The sequence below is a fragment of the Equus przewalskii genome, chromosome 15 (assembly GCF_037783145.1).
Source record: "Equus przewalskii isolate Varuska chromosome 15, EquPr2, whole genome shotgun sequence".
Classification (NCBI taxonomy): domain Eukaryota; kingdom Metazoa; phylum Chordata; class Mammalia; order Perissodactyla; family Equidae; genus Equus; species Equus przewalskii.
In genome coordinates, this window is record NC_091845.1 from 60663737 (window position 1) to 60682595 (window position 18859).

General features: G+C 39.1%; 1 protein-coding gene across 1 annotated transcript in view; it reads right to left on the reverse strand.

Moving 5' to 3' along the window:
- Window positions 1-340: 340 nt before the first annotated feature.
- The window catches only part of UBE2E1 (ubiquitin conjugating enzyme E2 E1), a 74441-nt gene continuing 55922 nt past the window's right edge, over window positions 341-18859 (reverse strand). The window contains exons 4-6 of the mRNA XM_070575948.1: window positions 3581-3713; window positions 2093-2240; window positions 341-1129 (exon numbers count right to left, since the gene is read on the reverse strand). Of these exons, the coding sequence (XP_070432049.1) occupies window positions 1032-1129; window positions 2093-2240; window positions 3581-3713 (379 nt within the window). The 3' untranslated portion in view covers window positions 341-1031. The remainder of the gene's footprint in view (window positions 1130-2092; window positions 2241-3580; window positions 3714-18859) is intronic.

The window sequence follows — 18859 nt, forward strand, 5'->3', positions numbered from 1 at the left end:
CCATGAGAGAACCCATTTCTCGTGAACTTGCTACCACAGCATGTGCAAGTTACAAAATGCTTTTAAAAAGATGCAGTAGAGTTCATCTTGGAAAGATGAGGGGTTAGATAGTCTAACCTTTTCTAAGACACCTGAAAAGATTCGTCCTACAAAGCTTTGTATAAATTAGAGTAATGTACCAATCCTGACCTAGGTGCCTGATAATGGATAGGAATTTATTTAGTCTGCATTAACTTCTTGGTTGTTTTGGTAGCAGCTATCTATCAAATTCAGAAGAACGAATCTGCAAACTACAAACAAATGCAAAAGAAAGTAAATGAATACAGCAGTTGTTAGATGGTTGTTTTAATATTGTTTATTAGCACAGTAACAAATGCAGACTTAAGTAGTCCACAACATATAACCAATCCACTGAGCAACTCCTATTCCACGCCTTACAGTTAACAGCTTAAGGTATTTTACTACAGGTTTTCCAAGTCCTGATTTAAACCTCTGACCTTTTCACAATGAAGTAGATTGGCATATAAAATAAAATACATAACTACTCATTTCCTATAGGGTGTCTTATAGTCATGTGTCCATTTTACATATATGAGATGACAGTCTCTAAAAAGCTGTTAAATATCAATGTTCCCTTCCAAGAAGGGGAAACAAATTCCAATTCTTTAAAACAAAAAGGTGTGTAGTCTTGGAAGGACTTTACATAAATGGCCATGTGTGTAACCTGTACAAAATTAAGCTATTTTAAATTTACAGACTGCAAGCAACTGAACCCAATGTCTGTTCTTCTCTGTACTACATTTCAGCTAATATTGCAGAACTAATGACAGTTTTAAAAGGTACTATTACCAATTCTGTCTACTGTAGCAAGATACCTTAAGTTACAACAAAATCTTAGGAAATAAGACTGAATAATATCTGTTATAGAAATACCCTACTCTTTACCAACTCCCACCCTCCCCCACCCCTTCAAAATCATAAGCAGCTCTCTCTGTGACAGACAAATAATGTAAGAATTGTGAAAACCCAATTTATGTAGCGTATCTCTTGGTCCACTGTCTGGCCATTCTGTCATGTTCTGCTCTGTTGGTCATATACTGAGTGGCAATACTTCCCACCAGGGGGTCGGCTGGAAGAAAAGAATATAGATTACTTTGGAGAAAGGAAAAAAGTTTTAGCAAATGAATTAGTGACAGTTTGGGGAAGAAATATACCAAGTATTTGTGATCAAATCCATCTTTGAAACACTACTCCATCAATATGGATACTCTTCCTTTTAGACTTTAAGAAACATAGCATGCAGAGGGGCAAATTCTTATCACAATAGAATTCGTTTCTCTCCCAAAAAACATCAGCCATTTGGAGGTAAGTTCAATAGAAAGTGGAGTGCTCAAGGCTCCAGACTACAATGCACATCCTTCTGAAGTCCTTGAGGCTGTTGCAGTGTAACATCTTTTACCTCTATGCTGTTTATCTAGAAAGAGCCAGGTTGCAGGTCAAAACCTGGACCTTCAATTAAGTATAGTGTTTCTCTGAAAGCTAAATAGAATCTTTAATAATTAAATGTATATTTAGTTTATCTAGGAAAATTTAATTAAGTCTTACCCCCAAATCACAGTCTGGTGATCACTCAGTATTGAGCAAAGAAATATCACGTTCAAAATTGACCATCACCTCAGTAACTGGCTGTGGGGCAGGTGCTCAGTGAACCCACTGGCACACTGAGGTCAGACAGGCAGATTTAGAAGTATGTGGTTAGTTTTAAGAGAACTGTATGAGAAATATGCAAAAGGGGAGGAAAAAAAGAGGCGGGAGAATGATTGAAAACGTAAGCTAAGGCAAACATGTAAGTCTTCAGTTTAAAACACCTTATTCCTAGAACCTATCAATTAATGAAGTTGCTGCATTTTTTAACTAGTAGATCGGGGTTCTCTTGATTAAAGCTTTCTTTAGAAAATTAGTTTTTGTCCTTTGAAACCTCTAAGAAAAATAAAATCTGTACTTAATCTTTAGAAAAATCTTAGTTTATGTGGAAAACAAGTATTTTTCTGGTGGGGAAAAATAAAACAAGGTAAAGAGCTATTAACCTTACCAGGATTACAATCTGTAAGAAGTGAGCAGATAGAAAGGAGGACTTTAGAAATGGTTAATGCTGGACTCCAATTATCTTTCAATATGTCCAAGCAGATAACTCCTTGACTGTTAATATTACAGTGATAGATTCTTGTCCGAAATGTAACCTAAAAAATGATAGTGTTAAACAAAGTTTAAACAGCAAACAATGAAACTTGTTACTAAATTACCTTTTCAATTGAGTGATCCTAATGAACAACTCTTAGACAGACAATTTAGTTTTTAAAAAGGTGAATAAAGTAACAGTTTAAACCTGCTAAGAGGTTAAAAGACTATTTAATAAATGAGATTAGTAAGTGTTCGTTGATACAATCTCAGCGACTCTCAGTTTCATTGAAAAGTCGTATCCATCAACAAAAGGCAAGGTAACCAGTATTTCTCGAATTCATCTTAGGCAGTTTTAATGTTTTAAATATCTTCCCAACATTTCCAAGTTTGACTAGCTAATTGTTTGCTGACCTCTTGTGTTAGCTGGTAGTACTACATGGCCTCAAAGTAAGCTTTAGAATCATAAATTCAAACAACATACTGGGTACAGAAAGACAATTAAACAAAATGCTTAGCAAACACACCCAAAAAGCTATAAAAGAAAATTTTGAAGATGAGATTTGTTTCTCCTTTTTCTGACCTTTACATCGATCCTGTAGATATCCTGTCTACCTAAATCACAGAATTCACTATAATGGAGTCACCACAGGTGAGGAGCCAGAAATGGGTGAGGACCACAGGAGGAGACAAATCAACACGAGTCACATAAGCCTGGGTTATTTTGCTTGGTCTCCTAACTTTTAATTTTTATTTGTGAAATACACTGAACAATTCCAGAGTAAAAACCTCTATACCACTTTTTGTTTTTTAATGACAGACTTTTCAGTCACTTCCTGCTGCTGTAGTACCTCTAGCAATCTGCCAGCCCATCCCCAAGAAGAGGTTTTCCTTCTGACAGTGGCAATGAGGATCATAAATTGTTGAGTGTTATAGGAGATAGATGATTTGGGCAATACCCACCCATCCTAGATGAGAAAACCAAAGCCTGGAGGTAAGGATTTGAACAAGACCAAAAGATGACAAAGAGCAGAATCGAAGGCTTTTGGTAGATTCTGATTCTGTAATTGTTTTAGTGCATGGATGTTTTGACACCATTTTTAACTGTTCAGAAACTTTTTTTCTGTTGAATGGGAAATAGGGGATTCTGGGTTGCTAGATATGTAACTATAAATAGCAGGATTTTAAGTGCCATCAAAACAAAGCACTTACTCCTAGAAATGGTGTCTGCCAGATAAGGCAAAGTCGACCCAAAGAAGTGTTCTGTGGAAGTTCAAACATACTTGGAGATTAAAGATAGAACAGAAATCTACTTTTTGTGATTAAAAACTCAACGTTTAAGGCTTTAATAGTCTCTGATGGGAGTATGTACATTTTGGCACACATCAGGGGAATTTCTTACCTTTGGAGGCTTGAAGGGATATTCTGGTGTAAAAGTGATATCAAGAAAGAATACACCACCCTCATACACAGATCCTGGAGGCCCTAGAATGGTTGATCTCCATTCATAGATGTTATCGCCTTTGGGACCAGCACTGTGAAATAATATATCAAAAGATAAGTAGAAGGTGGCACCATCCCAGATTCTTACAGTGTATCAAAAAAGGGAAAAAGATTACCACCCTTCTCCTGTTTCACGGAGAGAACTACACATTAAACAAAAAAGAAGTATCTTTCAGACACAATCTGATGCAGGACTACAACAAACTCATCAACCTTCCATCCGGTAAACTGAATAAGAAAAGAATGCTGAAACCATTCTAAGCCTGCTTAGCTGAGAATAAGCAAGAAACTCCTCAATTCTGAAACCTCTCCTTGACACAAGAAAAATGTAAACAGTACTTTAAAAAAAGAGAAACACTTCTCAGCACCCAGAATTATATTTAATTAGTGATAAATTACAGCAGTTTTTGCTCACAGCTACATAATTTCTGATGACATTTTAAGCATAAAAGTTTTGTTTCTGACCTAATGACTGGGGCTCTTCTTCCTTGCTCTTCTATCTCCATAATCTCACCCTAAAAGGAATCCAATAGATTACAGTACTTTTTACATTATAAGCCACGTGGGGTGGGAGGAGAATGACAAGTATCCAATTACAAGTTATTCAGTTTTCATTTCAATGTATTCTATAATCAGGTTCTCTAAATATTATAGTTGGGACATTAATCTATCCCTTGCCTGTTAAATCACTGTTATTCACACTTAGTTACACCATAATTTGGCCATAATATCCTTCCTAAGCATTGTGTTGGCTTACAGAGTGCTTTGTATTCAAGTTTTACCCTCCAACTCCAAGATTATGAAGAGCTTATTAATATATTCGCCCAAGCAAGTAAGTAGAGTATTCTGGTATTGAGAAGAGAGAAGACAAGTTTGGGAAATGGTCTAGGTTGCTTAATTTGAAAAGACCTTCCCACAGCATGCGATAACATGGGTAATGGCATAGAGTGGTTAACTTACATATTTTCATCTCCGATTTCTCAAACCTAACCATTTAACTTCAAGGGTAGTATGTGTCAGCCAAACAACAAAAAGGTCTTTACTTGGGAGAGAATTGTGTACCCCAGACCATACACAGAATAATTTCTACAGAGCAGGCAAAACTGCTCTTTTAAATAAATGTATGGTGTGAATTGGTTTCATTCACCTGAACACTTACTGAATTGCCCATGTACTAGGCACAGTGCTAAATGTCAGGGGTTTTGATAATGAAGATGACAAAAATTCCTTGTCTTCAAGATGCCCTCTGCTAACTGTTTAGAGATGAGGTTCAATTCCTTCATTTAAGAGAAAGAGGAGATGAGAAGGAAAAAGAAATAATAGGGAAAAAAAACCCCAAACACCTACCCATGGCTCTGTACTTTCCTCAAACCCACCCTCGACTTTTTTTCTTTCAGTCTGAAATTTAGAGTGGGAGAAACAACAGAAACGTAGGTTAGGGGAACGAGCTTACAAAAGAAAACCATAAAGAAACAAAAGTTGGAGAAGAAAACATGATGTGGCAAAAAAGGAGGGAGAAAATATTGACAAAAGGGGCTCATGGGAAGAGTAGGGCCCAAACTGGCCAAGAGGCAGGAAGAGCTCAGACAGTGACTTCAGCACTTACTAGCTGTGTGACTTTGAGCAAGTTACTAACCCTAAACCACCTATCTCTCAGGAATGTTTTGAGAATTAAAATAACGAGTTGGGGAGGAAACGTGTGCAGAGCAACAGACTCTCACACTAGTCTCTCATTAAATGACAGTGATCGCTGTTCTTAGTAATTATCCCCACTGACTCAAATAGTGTGGTCCTTTAGTATCTCTTTGTGATGGGTATTCCCAAAAACTACTAAAAGTATGTTTTAGATTGGATATATATGGAAAGAGAGGTCATTTAATTTAACATTGTTTCTAATATGAAGTCATATGCAGAGACCATCTTTGAGTTAAAAAAAAAAAAAAGACTTCCTACTTTTACATGACACCTGACCATAATTTTCACAAGCCGGGATGTAGAGAGAGCTCTTAATCAGCCCTTTAGGAACGTGCAGTAACCTCCCTAGAAGAAAGGATACCACCCTGGTTACTGCTTCATATCCTGAGGTTAGAACTTGTCCTTGGTCATCTGAAGTTTGCCTACCTGCCTACATGTGTGCATCCAGCATATGTACTTGGGCAGAAAGTCCATAGACACTGGCTGATACAGTTGTGACAACTTGTTTACCAGACTGGAGTTAACTGAAAAGTGAACTAAGTAGATGAAGACAACACGTACAGAGGCTGCAGATAAAAAGATGGACTATCTTTTATCTAGTTCATGATATCTAAGACTTAAAAAAGCAAACAGCTATCATCCAGTCTAAAGCCCTCTTTTTACTAATGAGGAACCAAGGCCAAGAGGAGAAGCTAGGCAGGCCACCTAGAATCCAGTATTGGCAGCATTCCAAGCTGCCTCCCAAAACACTACTGATCAGTAGCCAGCTGTTTTCCTTGTAGTCAGCTTGGTGATGCCAAGAAAGAGACCCAGAAAAAAATAACAGTACAGTCAGTCTAAACCTAGGGGTGACATGTTGGCATGGGCCCACTTCTGCTGGCCCCTTGGTATAGTAAAAAAAAAAAAAAAAAAGGTAACAAAGGTTTAACAATATGCCACTTATAAGCAGCTTTTATGGATTGTACAGAAAATTGGTTTCCAAATTTCATTGTTCATCAAAATCATCTATGGAACTTTAAAAGATTCCTGACCCCTCATCCCAGGCCTACTGAGTTTAGAATATCCAGAGGGGGACCCAAGAAACTATACATTTAAAAACTCCCCTGGTCATCTTAAAGCAGGTAGTATGCATTGGGGAACCACTCGTACAGGTGACTGGAAGTAGGACAAGCAGTTTAGAACATAAGCTTTAACATTTTACAGCTTGTCACCTGTGATATAACTAGGAAATCCAAATCAAGATTGCTACTTGTTTGTAATCAGTTTTCAGTTTGGCTGTAAACTTTTCTGAAAGTTCAGGAAAAAGTATGCAGAAAGGAGTTAAAGAATTAAGTACACAACAGAAACATAACCATGTAATAACAAGAAAGAAAAAATGTACCACACTGCTGTTAAATTCAAAAATGGAGACTAAAGGTGAGTTATAAAAATAAGTGAAATAATATCAAACAGTTGAAATTTAAAGCATGAAACAGGAATCCCGGAGAAGACTCAATAGTGTGGATCCCTAACCCGTTGAGTCCTCAACCAGGGGGCTTGGGAATTACTGTGAAGGGTCTGAGAACTCACTGGAAAGATGAAGCACTGCTGCCTGAATAAAAACTTTAGATACTCACTATAGCTGTTATTGGATGAATTCATGTAGCTTTTTGTCATATGCATTTTCTTCAACATAGAATAAAACAAAAATTATGATACAGGGGCCTGCAAAACTTATTTTCAAGTTTTTTTTACTGGAAAAGTTAGGATCTACTGGTCTAGAAGGTGGGTATGTGTATGTGTCGGGGGGGAGGTGGGGAGGTGTCAGAGCACAAGTTTACAACTCTCAGAAGGCCACTGTCAAGGAGAACAGGGAACAAGAGAATCTACGTGAGCTGTTCAAGAAGGGTCTGTTCAAGCAACCTACCCATTTTTCCCCATAAAATGACCTAACTGGTTTACCCTCAGGTCAGTGTGTGCGTCTACCAGCCTTCTGTCCCCTCCCTTTAACGAAAGATACTTTGGGTTCCACAATAAGAAATATAACTTCAACTGCAAACATCGGTTGAGTATACTTTAGAATGGTATGTAATTTAGTTAAATTATTAATCTAAGTGATCAGAAAGTATGGAAACTTCTGAATTGGGAGATGGGAAGGTTGAAATTAAGGTATTAAGGAAAGATGGGAACCAAAAAAAATACATATCCTTGGTTTGAAGAGGTTGAAACGTTACTAAATGTGAGAAGATTCTTTGCATGAGACTGAGATGGCAAAATGAGACCATGCCTTTGCCTTTCAGGTTTATGTTAGAAATTTAAGGTCATTTGTAACAAAAACACTTTTCAAAATAAAAGTCTAATACAGAACTCTATACAAGGCAAAAAGAAAAAAGAACTGTGCCCTTAATTTAGTATTTTTTCCCTTTAGTCAACTAAATATAGCTGTGGCAAACATTTTAATAGTCATTTCTACTTTTGACACATTTTCTTATTTCTATAATGGTTTCTGACTTTATACAGATAGGTTAACATTAGGAGCAGGGACTGTCATGAACCACAACACTCCTGTCAATACAGGAAGGTCTGTCTGATGACTAATAGGTGCTGTCTCCATTGAGTAAACTCAGTGACAAGGACTCTCACCTCTAACAGCCTTTGCTACAGGTCATAGTTCTTATGCCTCAGCAGTACGATACTGGTAATTATACAAAGCAAAGAACTATCAATTGGTAGTAACTTCTGCTTAACACATATGGTTTTAACCAGAATTTGAACAGTATAAAATGTAATCAGTATAAGTCATTTAGGGTATAAATTGTAAGAAATTAATAAAACCAATTTTAAAAACTGTCATTAGGGCAGTCTTACTGGAATTTGGTGTGCTCTCTGGATTGACTTAAAAATTTCCAAAATAACCAAATAAGCTAATGTTTATGCTTCTTTTGTTTTTTTTAAAATCATCTTTTTGTGACTCCTCCCCTATTTTCATCCTCAATACAGACTGCTTTACTAGCCTTCCGTTTCAACAAGTGGAAAAAAAAAGTTGCATTTCAATTTTCAAATAGTATCACTGATTTCTTACAAACAACATCCTGGAAGCAAGGTGAAAATTATAATCAGTTTTTTTTTTTTTTTTTTTTTTTTAAGATTTTATTTTTCTCCTTTTTTCTCCCCAAAGCCCCCCGGTACATAGTTGTATATTTCGTTGTGGGTCCTTCTAGTTGTGGCATGTGGGACGCTGCCTCAGCGTGGTCTGATGAGCAGTGCCATGTCCGCACCCAGGATTCAAACCAACGAAACACTGGGCCGCCTGCAGCGGAGCGCGCGAACTTAACCACTCGGCCACGGGGCCAGCCCCTATAATCAGTTTTTTAAAAAGTTGTATTTCTATCTGATCAACTTTTAAAATTTTTATTGGGACAGATGACCCTTGCTTACAAACATAGAAAACCCTAATTCAGATGTTATTTTAGGCATAATTCTAAAAAGCTTAGTTATCTGGTCTCATACCCTAGAAAAAAGGGAGGGATGAGAGGTGGAAGATGGAAAAATAAGGAACGTGCTAATGAGCATTTGGATGGACAGGCAGCAGCAGCAGGGAGTGAGAGTGAGAAAAGGGACAGGTTAGGCAAGTGTGCCGGCATATTTCAAAAAAGGGTAAAAACTCAGGATCAACTGAATTAGCAGCTCAGTTCTACCCACCTAAAAACCGCAAGTAATCCCTCATATTATCCCACAGTACAATGACTTATGTTTCATAAAAATAAAGAACTGGCACTTGGAGTAGGCTTTATCATTATCCCCAGAAAACCAGATGTGACAAAGACTGCTGATTGGCTAGTCCATGTCTATTCTCCTTCTCATCTTTGTAGAAGCTTCACGATTTAAAACAAAACCAAACCCTGGTTATTTATATAAAGTACATTACTCACATCACAAAATCCCCAAAACACCCACATTTCAACAGTAGCCTTAGAGCTGAGGTTCTCAATAAGGGATGATACCCCTTAGAAGACATTTGGCAACATGTGAAGACATTTTTGGATGTCACAACTAGGAGGTAGTGTGCTGCTGGCACCTAGTGGGTAGAGGCCAGGGATGCTGTTAAACATGCTACAGGGCACCGGAAAGCCCCTCGCAACAGAGAATTCTCTCGGCCCAAAAGGTCAATAGTGTCAAGTGTGAGAATCCTGCCTTAGACAAAATTTGCTCCAGGTTAAGCAGAGCTAGTAAAGAGCTTCAGTTTGAATCCCTGTCGTCAGACTCCAGTGCCCATCGTCTTATCTTTGGTTTACTGCTCTGCGCCTGGCACAGAAAAAATTCAATATATGTGGTTATTATTAAAAGTTAGATTTGCATATGCCCTAAATTTATAGACTTGCTACTCAAAATGTGGTCCCTGGACAAAGCAACATCAGCTTCCCCTGGCAGTTTGTTAGAAATGCAGATTCTCACTCCACCCCAGACCTAATACATCAGAATTTCCATTTTAAGAAGATCCCCAAATGATTCCTATGCACGTTAAAGTTTGAGAAGCGAGCTATAGAGGACATTAAGTGGCACTGAATACCAACTCTACTGTCTAATCTTCTGGATTAAAATTACCATTTGTGTTAGCTAGCTCTCTGCTTCACTGTCTATAATTCTTTGCAGTAAGAAACAAGTATCAACCTTGGTAATGCTTAGCTCTGTTAAGACTAAAATCAATACCATACACAGAACTTAGAAAACACTAATAGTTAAGAGATCTGCAATCAAATCTATATTCCCTACAACATACATACTACTAAAAATTCATTCTTAATTTACTGTTCTTTTTGCTAAGAAACTCAAAGAGAATATGATAAAATAGATTAATGTAGCAATATCCCAAGGGGAATCCTCATATCCCACAATGATCTCCCATTAGATAGACTGTAGGGAATGAAAGCTGCCTTCTCCATGAGATCTGCTTAGCACACCCAGAGGCATTTTATAGGAAATAAAAACAAACAACTTCTTGTCTTCAGCATCCCTTCATAAAACAGTAGCCATTTGTAACCTAGAAGTGACTGGTAGAAGGAACTTTAATTATCAGAAAACCTCACTAAGGTGACAGGCTAGTGACATGGCTTGGTGAATGCTATTAAAAAGTGGGGCAATCACTGCCATAGTCCTAACACCAAAGTTAGAGAAGCCTCCTCATACAGAGGTGGTACTGGCTAGGCATGTACCATCAGGTTACTGTCCCTTGGAAAGAACTGTTAGGCCAAGAGCCAACGTAAAGGACTCCCCAGAAAAGCTGGTGCCCACATAAGAATTTCCATCAATGGTACCCAGTATATCCAAGAAGTCCACTGGAACAGGGTGGGCCCAAACGGGGCACATTTTCCTACATATGGGAAGGAGACTCAGCCACTTAAGATCTATTTATATAACAAGATCCATGTTCACTAAGAGTGGCCTTTCCACAAAGCCCCCAAAAGTCCTGTTATGCCCCATTGAGGAAGTGGTGCCTACTGTCTTCCTCCAGCAGAAAGTCATAACTTTTCATGACGTACGAGACTGATCTGAGACCTATGGAAGCTGTCAAGTTCTTTTTTGAAATATGTTCCAAACCAGAAAAAGAAATGATTTGTCTGAAGATATTTACACTGCATGCTATAGTCATGTGGCTGCACAGTCTCTCTTGCATCAGATTTTAAACCTCTAGAGATTAGTAATTTCCCACACACCCTACAGGGCTGGGCATAATAGTAACAATATTCAATTAGCTGGTCAAAATATTACCCTGTTTAGAATTACACGACAATGTTTCCAAATTAGGTGAAATAACCAAACACCACAAAAGCTCAATCTTGCCCAGCCAGCCATTCACTTGTAGTTTTCTCTCATCTGTCGTGGCTTCAGAAAAAAGCAACAACCAATCCCTTCTGGAAATTTACTTTCCAATATTTAAAAAAAATCAGAAGCACATAGAGCAAGGACACAACTTTTAAAAGAAAATTACTCTCAAGATAATTTGAAAGAGACTCCAGTAGGGATGGCGAAAGAACAGCACGGACATCAGGGGATCCTTACTCTCAACTACAGATGGCTTAGAAATGGGAGTTTTTGGCAAAGTGAGCTAAGAATCCTGCTTTAACTTCAGGACTATCAGTACAGAAGGGGATGGTAGGAGCAAGCAAGTGAAATGAGGAACTAGTCCCATGTCAAGCCCTAAAAGAAACTAGGGTATGGGGCGGGGGGGATGACAGGACCAACTACACAGAATTAAAAGTTCAACATCCCTTGTATCTCAAAAGTCATTTTCCTGTACAAGGTTGCATAGGTAGGTATTCAGGACAAAGGTGGATCAGACAATAGCTGTTTTCCGCAGGAACTACACAAGCCTGACTTAGAACAATTCTAAGTTGCTCTTTCCACAAGGAAGTTAGAAAAACAGGAGTCAGAGCGGAATCAAGTTCTACGGTGGCTACTCTTCTACTCCCACTAGCTAATCCAGAGCCAGGGTATCTGCCTTAGAGTCCAGTGGTAGAGTCCTGATTTTTCAGTGGCGGTGCTTATGTTGGCACATATAAAACTGCTATCTAAGTCAGCAAACAGAAACCAGTAATCAGTCTCTGGTTCTTACAGTAATCAGTTCACAGGGCCTACTAATACTAAGCACAACTAACTCTTCTATTGGTTGAGAAGCACAAAATAACTGCAGTGTGGATAAATGAGAGGCAGCTGGGGGAAAAGGAGATTATCTTGTTTAGCCTTTTTGAGGAGATACGCTGCAGCTGTACCCTCCATACATTTATAGTGCTGGTCGTCAAAAGCAATAGTGTCACAAGGAAAAGCTATTTAAAAGGTTTCCAAAATTCTCAAAAAACAACTTACCAGGTTTTACTCAATTCTAAGAAAAGATTCTGGAACGCATCTTTGACTATGAACTTACCAGAGTTAAAGGTTTCCCATTCACGCGTACTCCCCTCCTGTGCAGGCTCCACCTTGCAACTGCTGCCAGTCGCAGACTGCAGGTGGGCAGGCATGGGCATCTAGGGCGGCAGGGGCAGTCCAGGCGGGGGCAGTCCAAAATGTGGGAAGTGTCATTAGGTGTCAATGCGCAAGAAATGGGTTCAACATCTTGCCACAGAACAGAGAAAGAGTTGTCTCAATAGCTTGCTGCAGTGATTTTTTTGGTCACTTATTATGTGATGTGAATTCTATAATTATTTTATTGTTTGATAAAGCTTTTATTTAGTAATAATAATTTTAATTTTTTTATTGCCCTTCTTTGCTCTTAAAAGTGTTCCAATTTGGATGTTATTATGGTTAACCTACTTATGAGGGGATCTCAAAACACCTTCCTGTACTACCCAATCAGCCTGGAACTCACCTGCCAGTTTTTCGTTTCGTTTTGTTTTGTTTGCTGAGGAAGATTTGCCCTGATCTAACATCTGTTGCTAACCTTCCTCTTTTCATATGTGAGCCACCGCCACAGCATGACCACTGACAGACAACTGGTGTACATCCGTGCCTGGGAACTGAACTGGGGCCACTGAAGCAGAGCACACTGAACTTGGGCCACAGGGCCAGCCCACCTGCCAGTCTTTTAATTCTAGCAGTCCTGCTATTCTTGGTCCTCAACCTGCATCCTCCTTCCATGGCTTTCAGTAAACACTCCAAGAAGGTGTCTCTCATCCTAGGTCCAGCTTCCTACAACTTCCCTCAGTACGGAACATGGATTTGGAGGATAAAGACACCTTCAGCTAAAGCTGGCTTTCACATCATCAGGGAAAGGCTAGATCAGTGGTTCTCCTAAGACCCTTTCATCCAGCCCACAGGTCAAAACTATTTTCATAATTCTGAAGCACTATTTGCCTTTTTTTTTTTTTTTTTGTGGAGGAAGATTAGCCCTCAGCTAACTACTGCCAGTCCTCCTCTTTTTGCTGAGGAAGCCTGGCTCTGAGCTACATCCGTGCCCATCTTCCTCTAGTTTATACGTGGGACGCCTACCACAGCATGGCTGCCAAGCAGTGCCATGTCCGCACCCGGGATCCGAACCAGCGAACCCCGGGCCGCCGAGAAGCAGAACGTGCGAACTTAACCGCTGCGCCACTGGGCCGGCCCCACTATTTGCCTTTTTTACTCTCATTCTCTCATGTTTGTACTGTAAAGTTTTCCTGAGACTACACGAGATGTGATATGGCAACAGACTGAATGCAGAAGCTGATACGAATCCTGCTGTCTTAAGTCACACATTGAAAACAATTTGCAAACATGTAAAACAGTGCCACTCTGCTAAGATTTTTAGACTTGGAAAAGAGAGTTATTTTTCATTAAAAATATGTTAACATCTTTTTATTTTTAAATGTTTCAGCTTTTATTTTGAATACAGTAAAAATCCAAATTAACCATATAAATAAAAGCTCTTTGGAGTCCATAATTTTTAAGAGTGTAATGGGGTCCCGAAACAAAAAAGTTTGACAAATGCTATGTAGATTATTTTTAAGTGATATTAGCACAATTGGCCATTAAATGAAGTTTTCAACTCTTACTTAGAACAGATATTAAAAAACAATAGAACTAAATGCTTTAAACAGGAACTAGAAAAGTGGACAATTTTATATTTTGGAGATGGGGAAAGCCATTCTTATCTTGACAACCTATAGCAGAGGCTGTCAGTGCCTCATCCACATCCCTCAGGCCTCAAGGTTCTAGCACGCTCCTGTCAACAGCCAGCTGCCCCTATCTGCATCTCTGTGTCTAAAAGCTGCTCTGTCCATGGCAACAGGCAAGAAGTGCGGGTAAATTAACTCCCTGTGGTGAGTGTACAACAATCTACAGATTCTTGACACTCCTCTAAGAGGTAGAGTCTAATTCTCTTCCCTCTGAATATGGGCTGGTCATAATGACATCTAAGTGATGCAGTGTGATTTCCCAAGCTAGGTCCTTTTTATATTTTTAAGGTGAGATGGTTTTCCCCTGGCTCAAGTGCAGCTGTCTCTTGTCTCTCTCTAAGCACCTTGGAAACCCTAAACCCCACATAAGAAATCTGACTACCCTGCAGCCCACACACTGGAGAGACGACATGGAGAGACCATATAGGGAGTGAGGGATGCCTGAGAAGCCTCAGGTGTTCCAGCCCTCAGCCACCTGAGTCTTCTCAGTGCAGGTGCCAGACCTGTGAGGGGCTGTTCCAATGACTCCAGCCCCAGCCCCTGTAACTGCATCAGATCCCAGCCCCAGTCAGCCCCCAGACATAAAAGAGGTTATAATAAATGGTGGTGGTGGTTCTATACCACCTAATTTAGGGGGTTCTGTAAGGCAGCATAAATAACTAGAACACTCTCTAAGAGCAGCCCTCAACCAATAGCTGACTGTTGGCTGGGACAATTCTGAGGCAAGTGTTTTACCCAATTCCCCAGGCAACTTTCACTGTGGGGCCCAGCTAGTAAGGCATCCTTTATTAACAGTCCTTCCTCCTTCCCTGTCTTACTTCCCTTCTCTGCCTTTGTTCCTAACGACCTACACTAAGGAAATTACTTGTATTCGAATTCTCATCTCAAGAGTCTCCTTCTGGGGGAACCAAAGCTGAGACAACGCTGAAGTTAAATACACACATACAGGAAAAGATGAACAGATGTGACTGTATGAAAATTTAAAATCCTTAAGAGAAAGACATCATGAACATTTAATAAAAGGGTAGGGCAGGGGCTGGCTCCGTGGCCGAGTGGTTAAGTTTGTGCGCTCTGCTGCGGCAGCCCAGGGTTCAGATCCTGGGCACAGACATAGCACAACTTGTCAGGCCACGTTGAAGCGGTGTCCCACATCCCACAACTAGAAGGACCTGCAACTAAGATATACAACTATGTATGGGGGGGTTTGAGGAGATAAAGCAGACCAAAAAAAAAAAAAAGGGTAGGGCAAAGGTATCTGCAAGTACATGATTAAGGGTTAATATCTTGACCATGAAAAAACTTTATACTAAAAACAATGGATAAAGTATGCAGGCATTTTCTCAAAAGAAACCCATATGGCCAATAAACAAATTCTCAGTCTTACTCAGAGAAATGCAAATTAAACACTGAGGCACATTTTACCTACCAGACTGGCAAAAATTTAAAAGACTGAAAATCTTGGGGCTGGCCCCGTGGCCGAGTGGTTAAGTTCGCGCGCTCCGCTGCAGGTGGCCCAGCGTTTCGTTAGTTCGAATCCTGGGCGCGGACATGGCACTGCTCATCAGACCACGCTGAGGCAGCGTCCCACATGCCACAACTAGAAGGACCCACAACGAAGAATATACAACTATGTACCGGGGGGCTTTGGGGAGAAAAAGGAAAAAATAAAATCTTTAAAAAAAAAAAAAAAACTGAAAATCTTCTGTGTCAACTGTATGAGGAAAGAGGCACTCTCTTCCACTGCTAGTGGGAACGTAAATTAGCAGTCCTTCTAGAATGCAATTAGGTATAAGATACTCAAATATAAATCCAGTAGACCCTGTGACACACAAATTCTGCTTCTCAGAACTTAGCCTAAGGAAATAATTGGACACATGCACATGGCTATAGTATAAGGATATTTATAAGGACCTTATGATGAAAAAAATTTTGGAATGAGCTAAATTATCAGTAGGAGATAGGTTAAATAAATTGTGGTACAACCATACAACAGCTCTTAGATGACGTATGCGTACTGAACAGGGTTTTATTAATGTACCGTTAACTGAAAAAAGCTGTTTCCATAACAGTATGCAAAACCACCTCATTTTTATAAGACATACCATATAAGCAAACTGTTCACAGTGGTTATACATGCAGGATGGGATGCAGGGGATTTATTTTCTCCTTTTAACAGATCTACATTACTGGGATTTTAAAAAATAATAATGTTTAACTTTTGTAATAATGTATTTTCATTCTGGAGATTAAAACAAAGGGTAGAACCAATGGAATCTAATCCACCTAGTGATAGAGAAAGTAAACTAATAGAGAAAGTAACAGAAACTGTGGTTACCTTGGGGTAAGCAGGGCTTCTGACTAGAAAGCCAGCGATTTAAGGACTCAGGGGGATGGGGAGTAATCAGTCTGGGCTATTTAAGCCAAGTTTTCATAGATTGTGATTTAGAACAGAGTAGCGAAGGATCGGAGGGGAGACTACAAGTTCATTCTTGCCTGTCAGAACCCAAGTACATTTTCAATAGTGACCCACCGATTTACTGCATCTTTGGGTGAAAATCTACCACCACCACTCATAGGAAATGAGTATGACTGATCCCATTCCCAACTTATGGCCCTGTGAAAGCCTTGAGTGACTAGGGGGGTTAAGGTGTTTTGTGGTCACATTAAAGGACAGATTTGGCCCTAGGATAAAAGCTTCCGCTGACATTTAATTAGGAAATTTGGAAATACCTAGACTGAATGGACACTATTGCCCTGTCTTGCCCCCTCCTCCTTCCTCTCTTCAAGTGCTCTTTCCTAACCTCTTCTTTTTTTTAAAAAAGAATTATTTTATTGAGGGCATACTGGTTTATAACACTGTAATTTCAGGTGTACATTATTATATATCAGGTTCTGTATAGACTGCATCATGCTCACTACCAAGTCTAGTTTTTCTCTCTCACCATATAAATGTGCTCCTTTACCCCTTTTGCCCACCCCCACCCACCCCCCCTTTTCCTCTGGTAACCACTAATCTATTCTCTTTATCCATGTGTTTATCTTCCACATAGGAGTGAAAATCATACAGTGTTGTCTTTCTCTGTCTGGCTTATTTCGCTTAACATAATATCCTCATGGTCCATCCATGTTGTTGCAAATGGGATGGTTTTGTCTTTTTTATGGCTGAGTAATATTCCATTGTATATATACCACATCATCTTTACCCAATCATCAGTCAGTGAGCACTTGGGTTGCTTCCATGCCTTGGCTATTGTGAATAATGCTGCAATGAACAAAGGGGTGCATAGATCTCTTTGAATTGTTGATTTAAAGTTCTTTGGGTAAATACCCAGAGTGGGAAAACTAGATCGTATGGTATTTCTATTTTTAATTTTTTGAGAAATCTCCATACTGTTTTCCATGATGGCTGCTCCAGTTTGCATTCCCACTAGCAGTGTATGAGGGTTCCCTTTTCTCCACATCCTCTCCAACATTTGCTATTCTCTGTCTTGGTAATTATAGCCATTCTAACAGGTGTAAGGTGATATCTCACTGTAGTTTTGATTTGCGTTTCCCTAATAATTAGTGATGGTGAACATCTTTTCTTGTGCCTGTTGGCCATCTGTATATCTTCTTTGGAAAAATGTCTACCCTCTCCCCATTTTTTGATTGGGTTGTTTTTTTCTTGTTGAGTTGTATGAGTTCTTATATATTTTGGAAATTAACCCTTTGTCGGATACGTGATTTGCAAATATTTTCTCCCAGTTGGTGGGCTGTCTCTTCATTTTGTTCATGGTTTCCTTTGCCTTGCAGAAGCTTTTTAGTCTGATGAAGTCCCATTTGTTTCTTTTTTCTTTTGTTTCCCTTGCCTGAGTAGATATGGTATTTGAAAAGATGCTGCTAATAAAGACCAGTGTCAAAGAGTGTACTGCCTATATTCTAAGAGTTTTATGGTTTCAGTCTTACATTCAAGTCTTTAATCTGTTTTGAGTTGATTTTTGTGTGTGGTGTAAGATAATGGTCTACTTTCATTCTTTTGCATGTGTCCAGTTTTCCCACCATTTCTTGAAGAGACATTCCTTTCTCCATTGTATATTCTTGGCTCCTTTGTCAAAGATTAGCTGTCCATAAATGTGTGGTTTTATTTGTGGGCTTTCAATTCTGTTTCATTGATCTCTGTGTCTGTTTTTGTGCGAGTACCATACTGTGGTGATCACTATAGCTTTGTAGTATATTTTGAAGTCAGGGATTGTGATACCTCCAGCTTTGTTCTTTTTTCCTCAGGACTGCTTTGGGTATTCAGTGTCTTTTGTTGTTCCACATAAATTTTAGAATTCTTTGTTCTATTTTCGTGAAGAATGTCATTGGGATTCTGAATGGGATTGCGTTGAATCTGTAGATGGCTTTAGGTAATATGGACATTTTAACTGTTTATTCTTCCAATCCATGTGCATGGAATATCTTTCCATTTCTTTATGTCTTCTTCAATTTCTATCAATAATAATGTCTTATAGTTTTCAGTATATAGGTCTTTCACCTCCTTGATTAAGTTTATTCCAAGATATTTTATTCTTTTTGTTGCAACTGTAAATGGGATTGTATTCTTAAGTTCTCTTTCTGCTACTTCATTATTAGTACATAGAAATGCAACTGATTTTTTCTAAGTTGATTTTTGTACCCTGCAACTTTGCTGGATTGTTTCGAATTGTGGATTCTAGTTGTGGATTATTTCTAATCATTTTCTAGTGGATTCTTTAGGATATTCTATATATAGAATCGTGTTGTCCACAAACAGCAAGAGTTTTACTTCTTCCTTTCCAATTTGGATACCTTTTATTTCCTTTTCTTGCCTAATTGCTCTGGCCAAAACCTCCCAG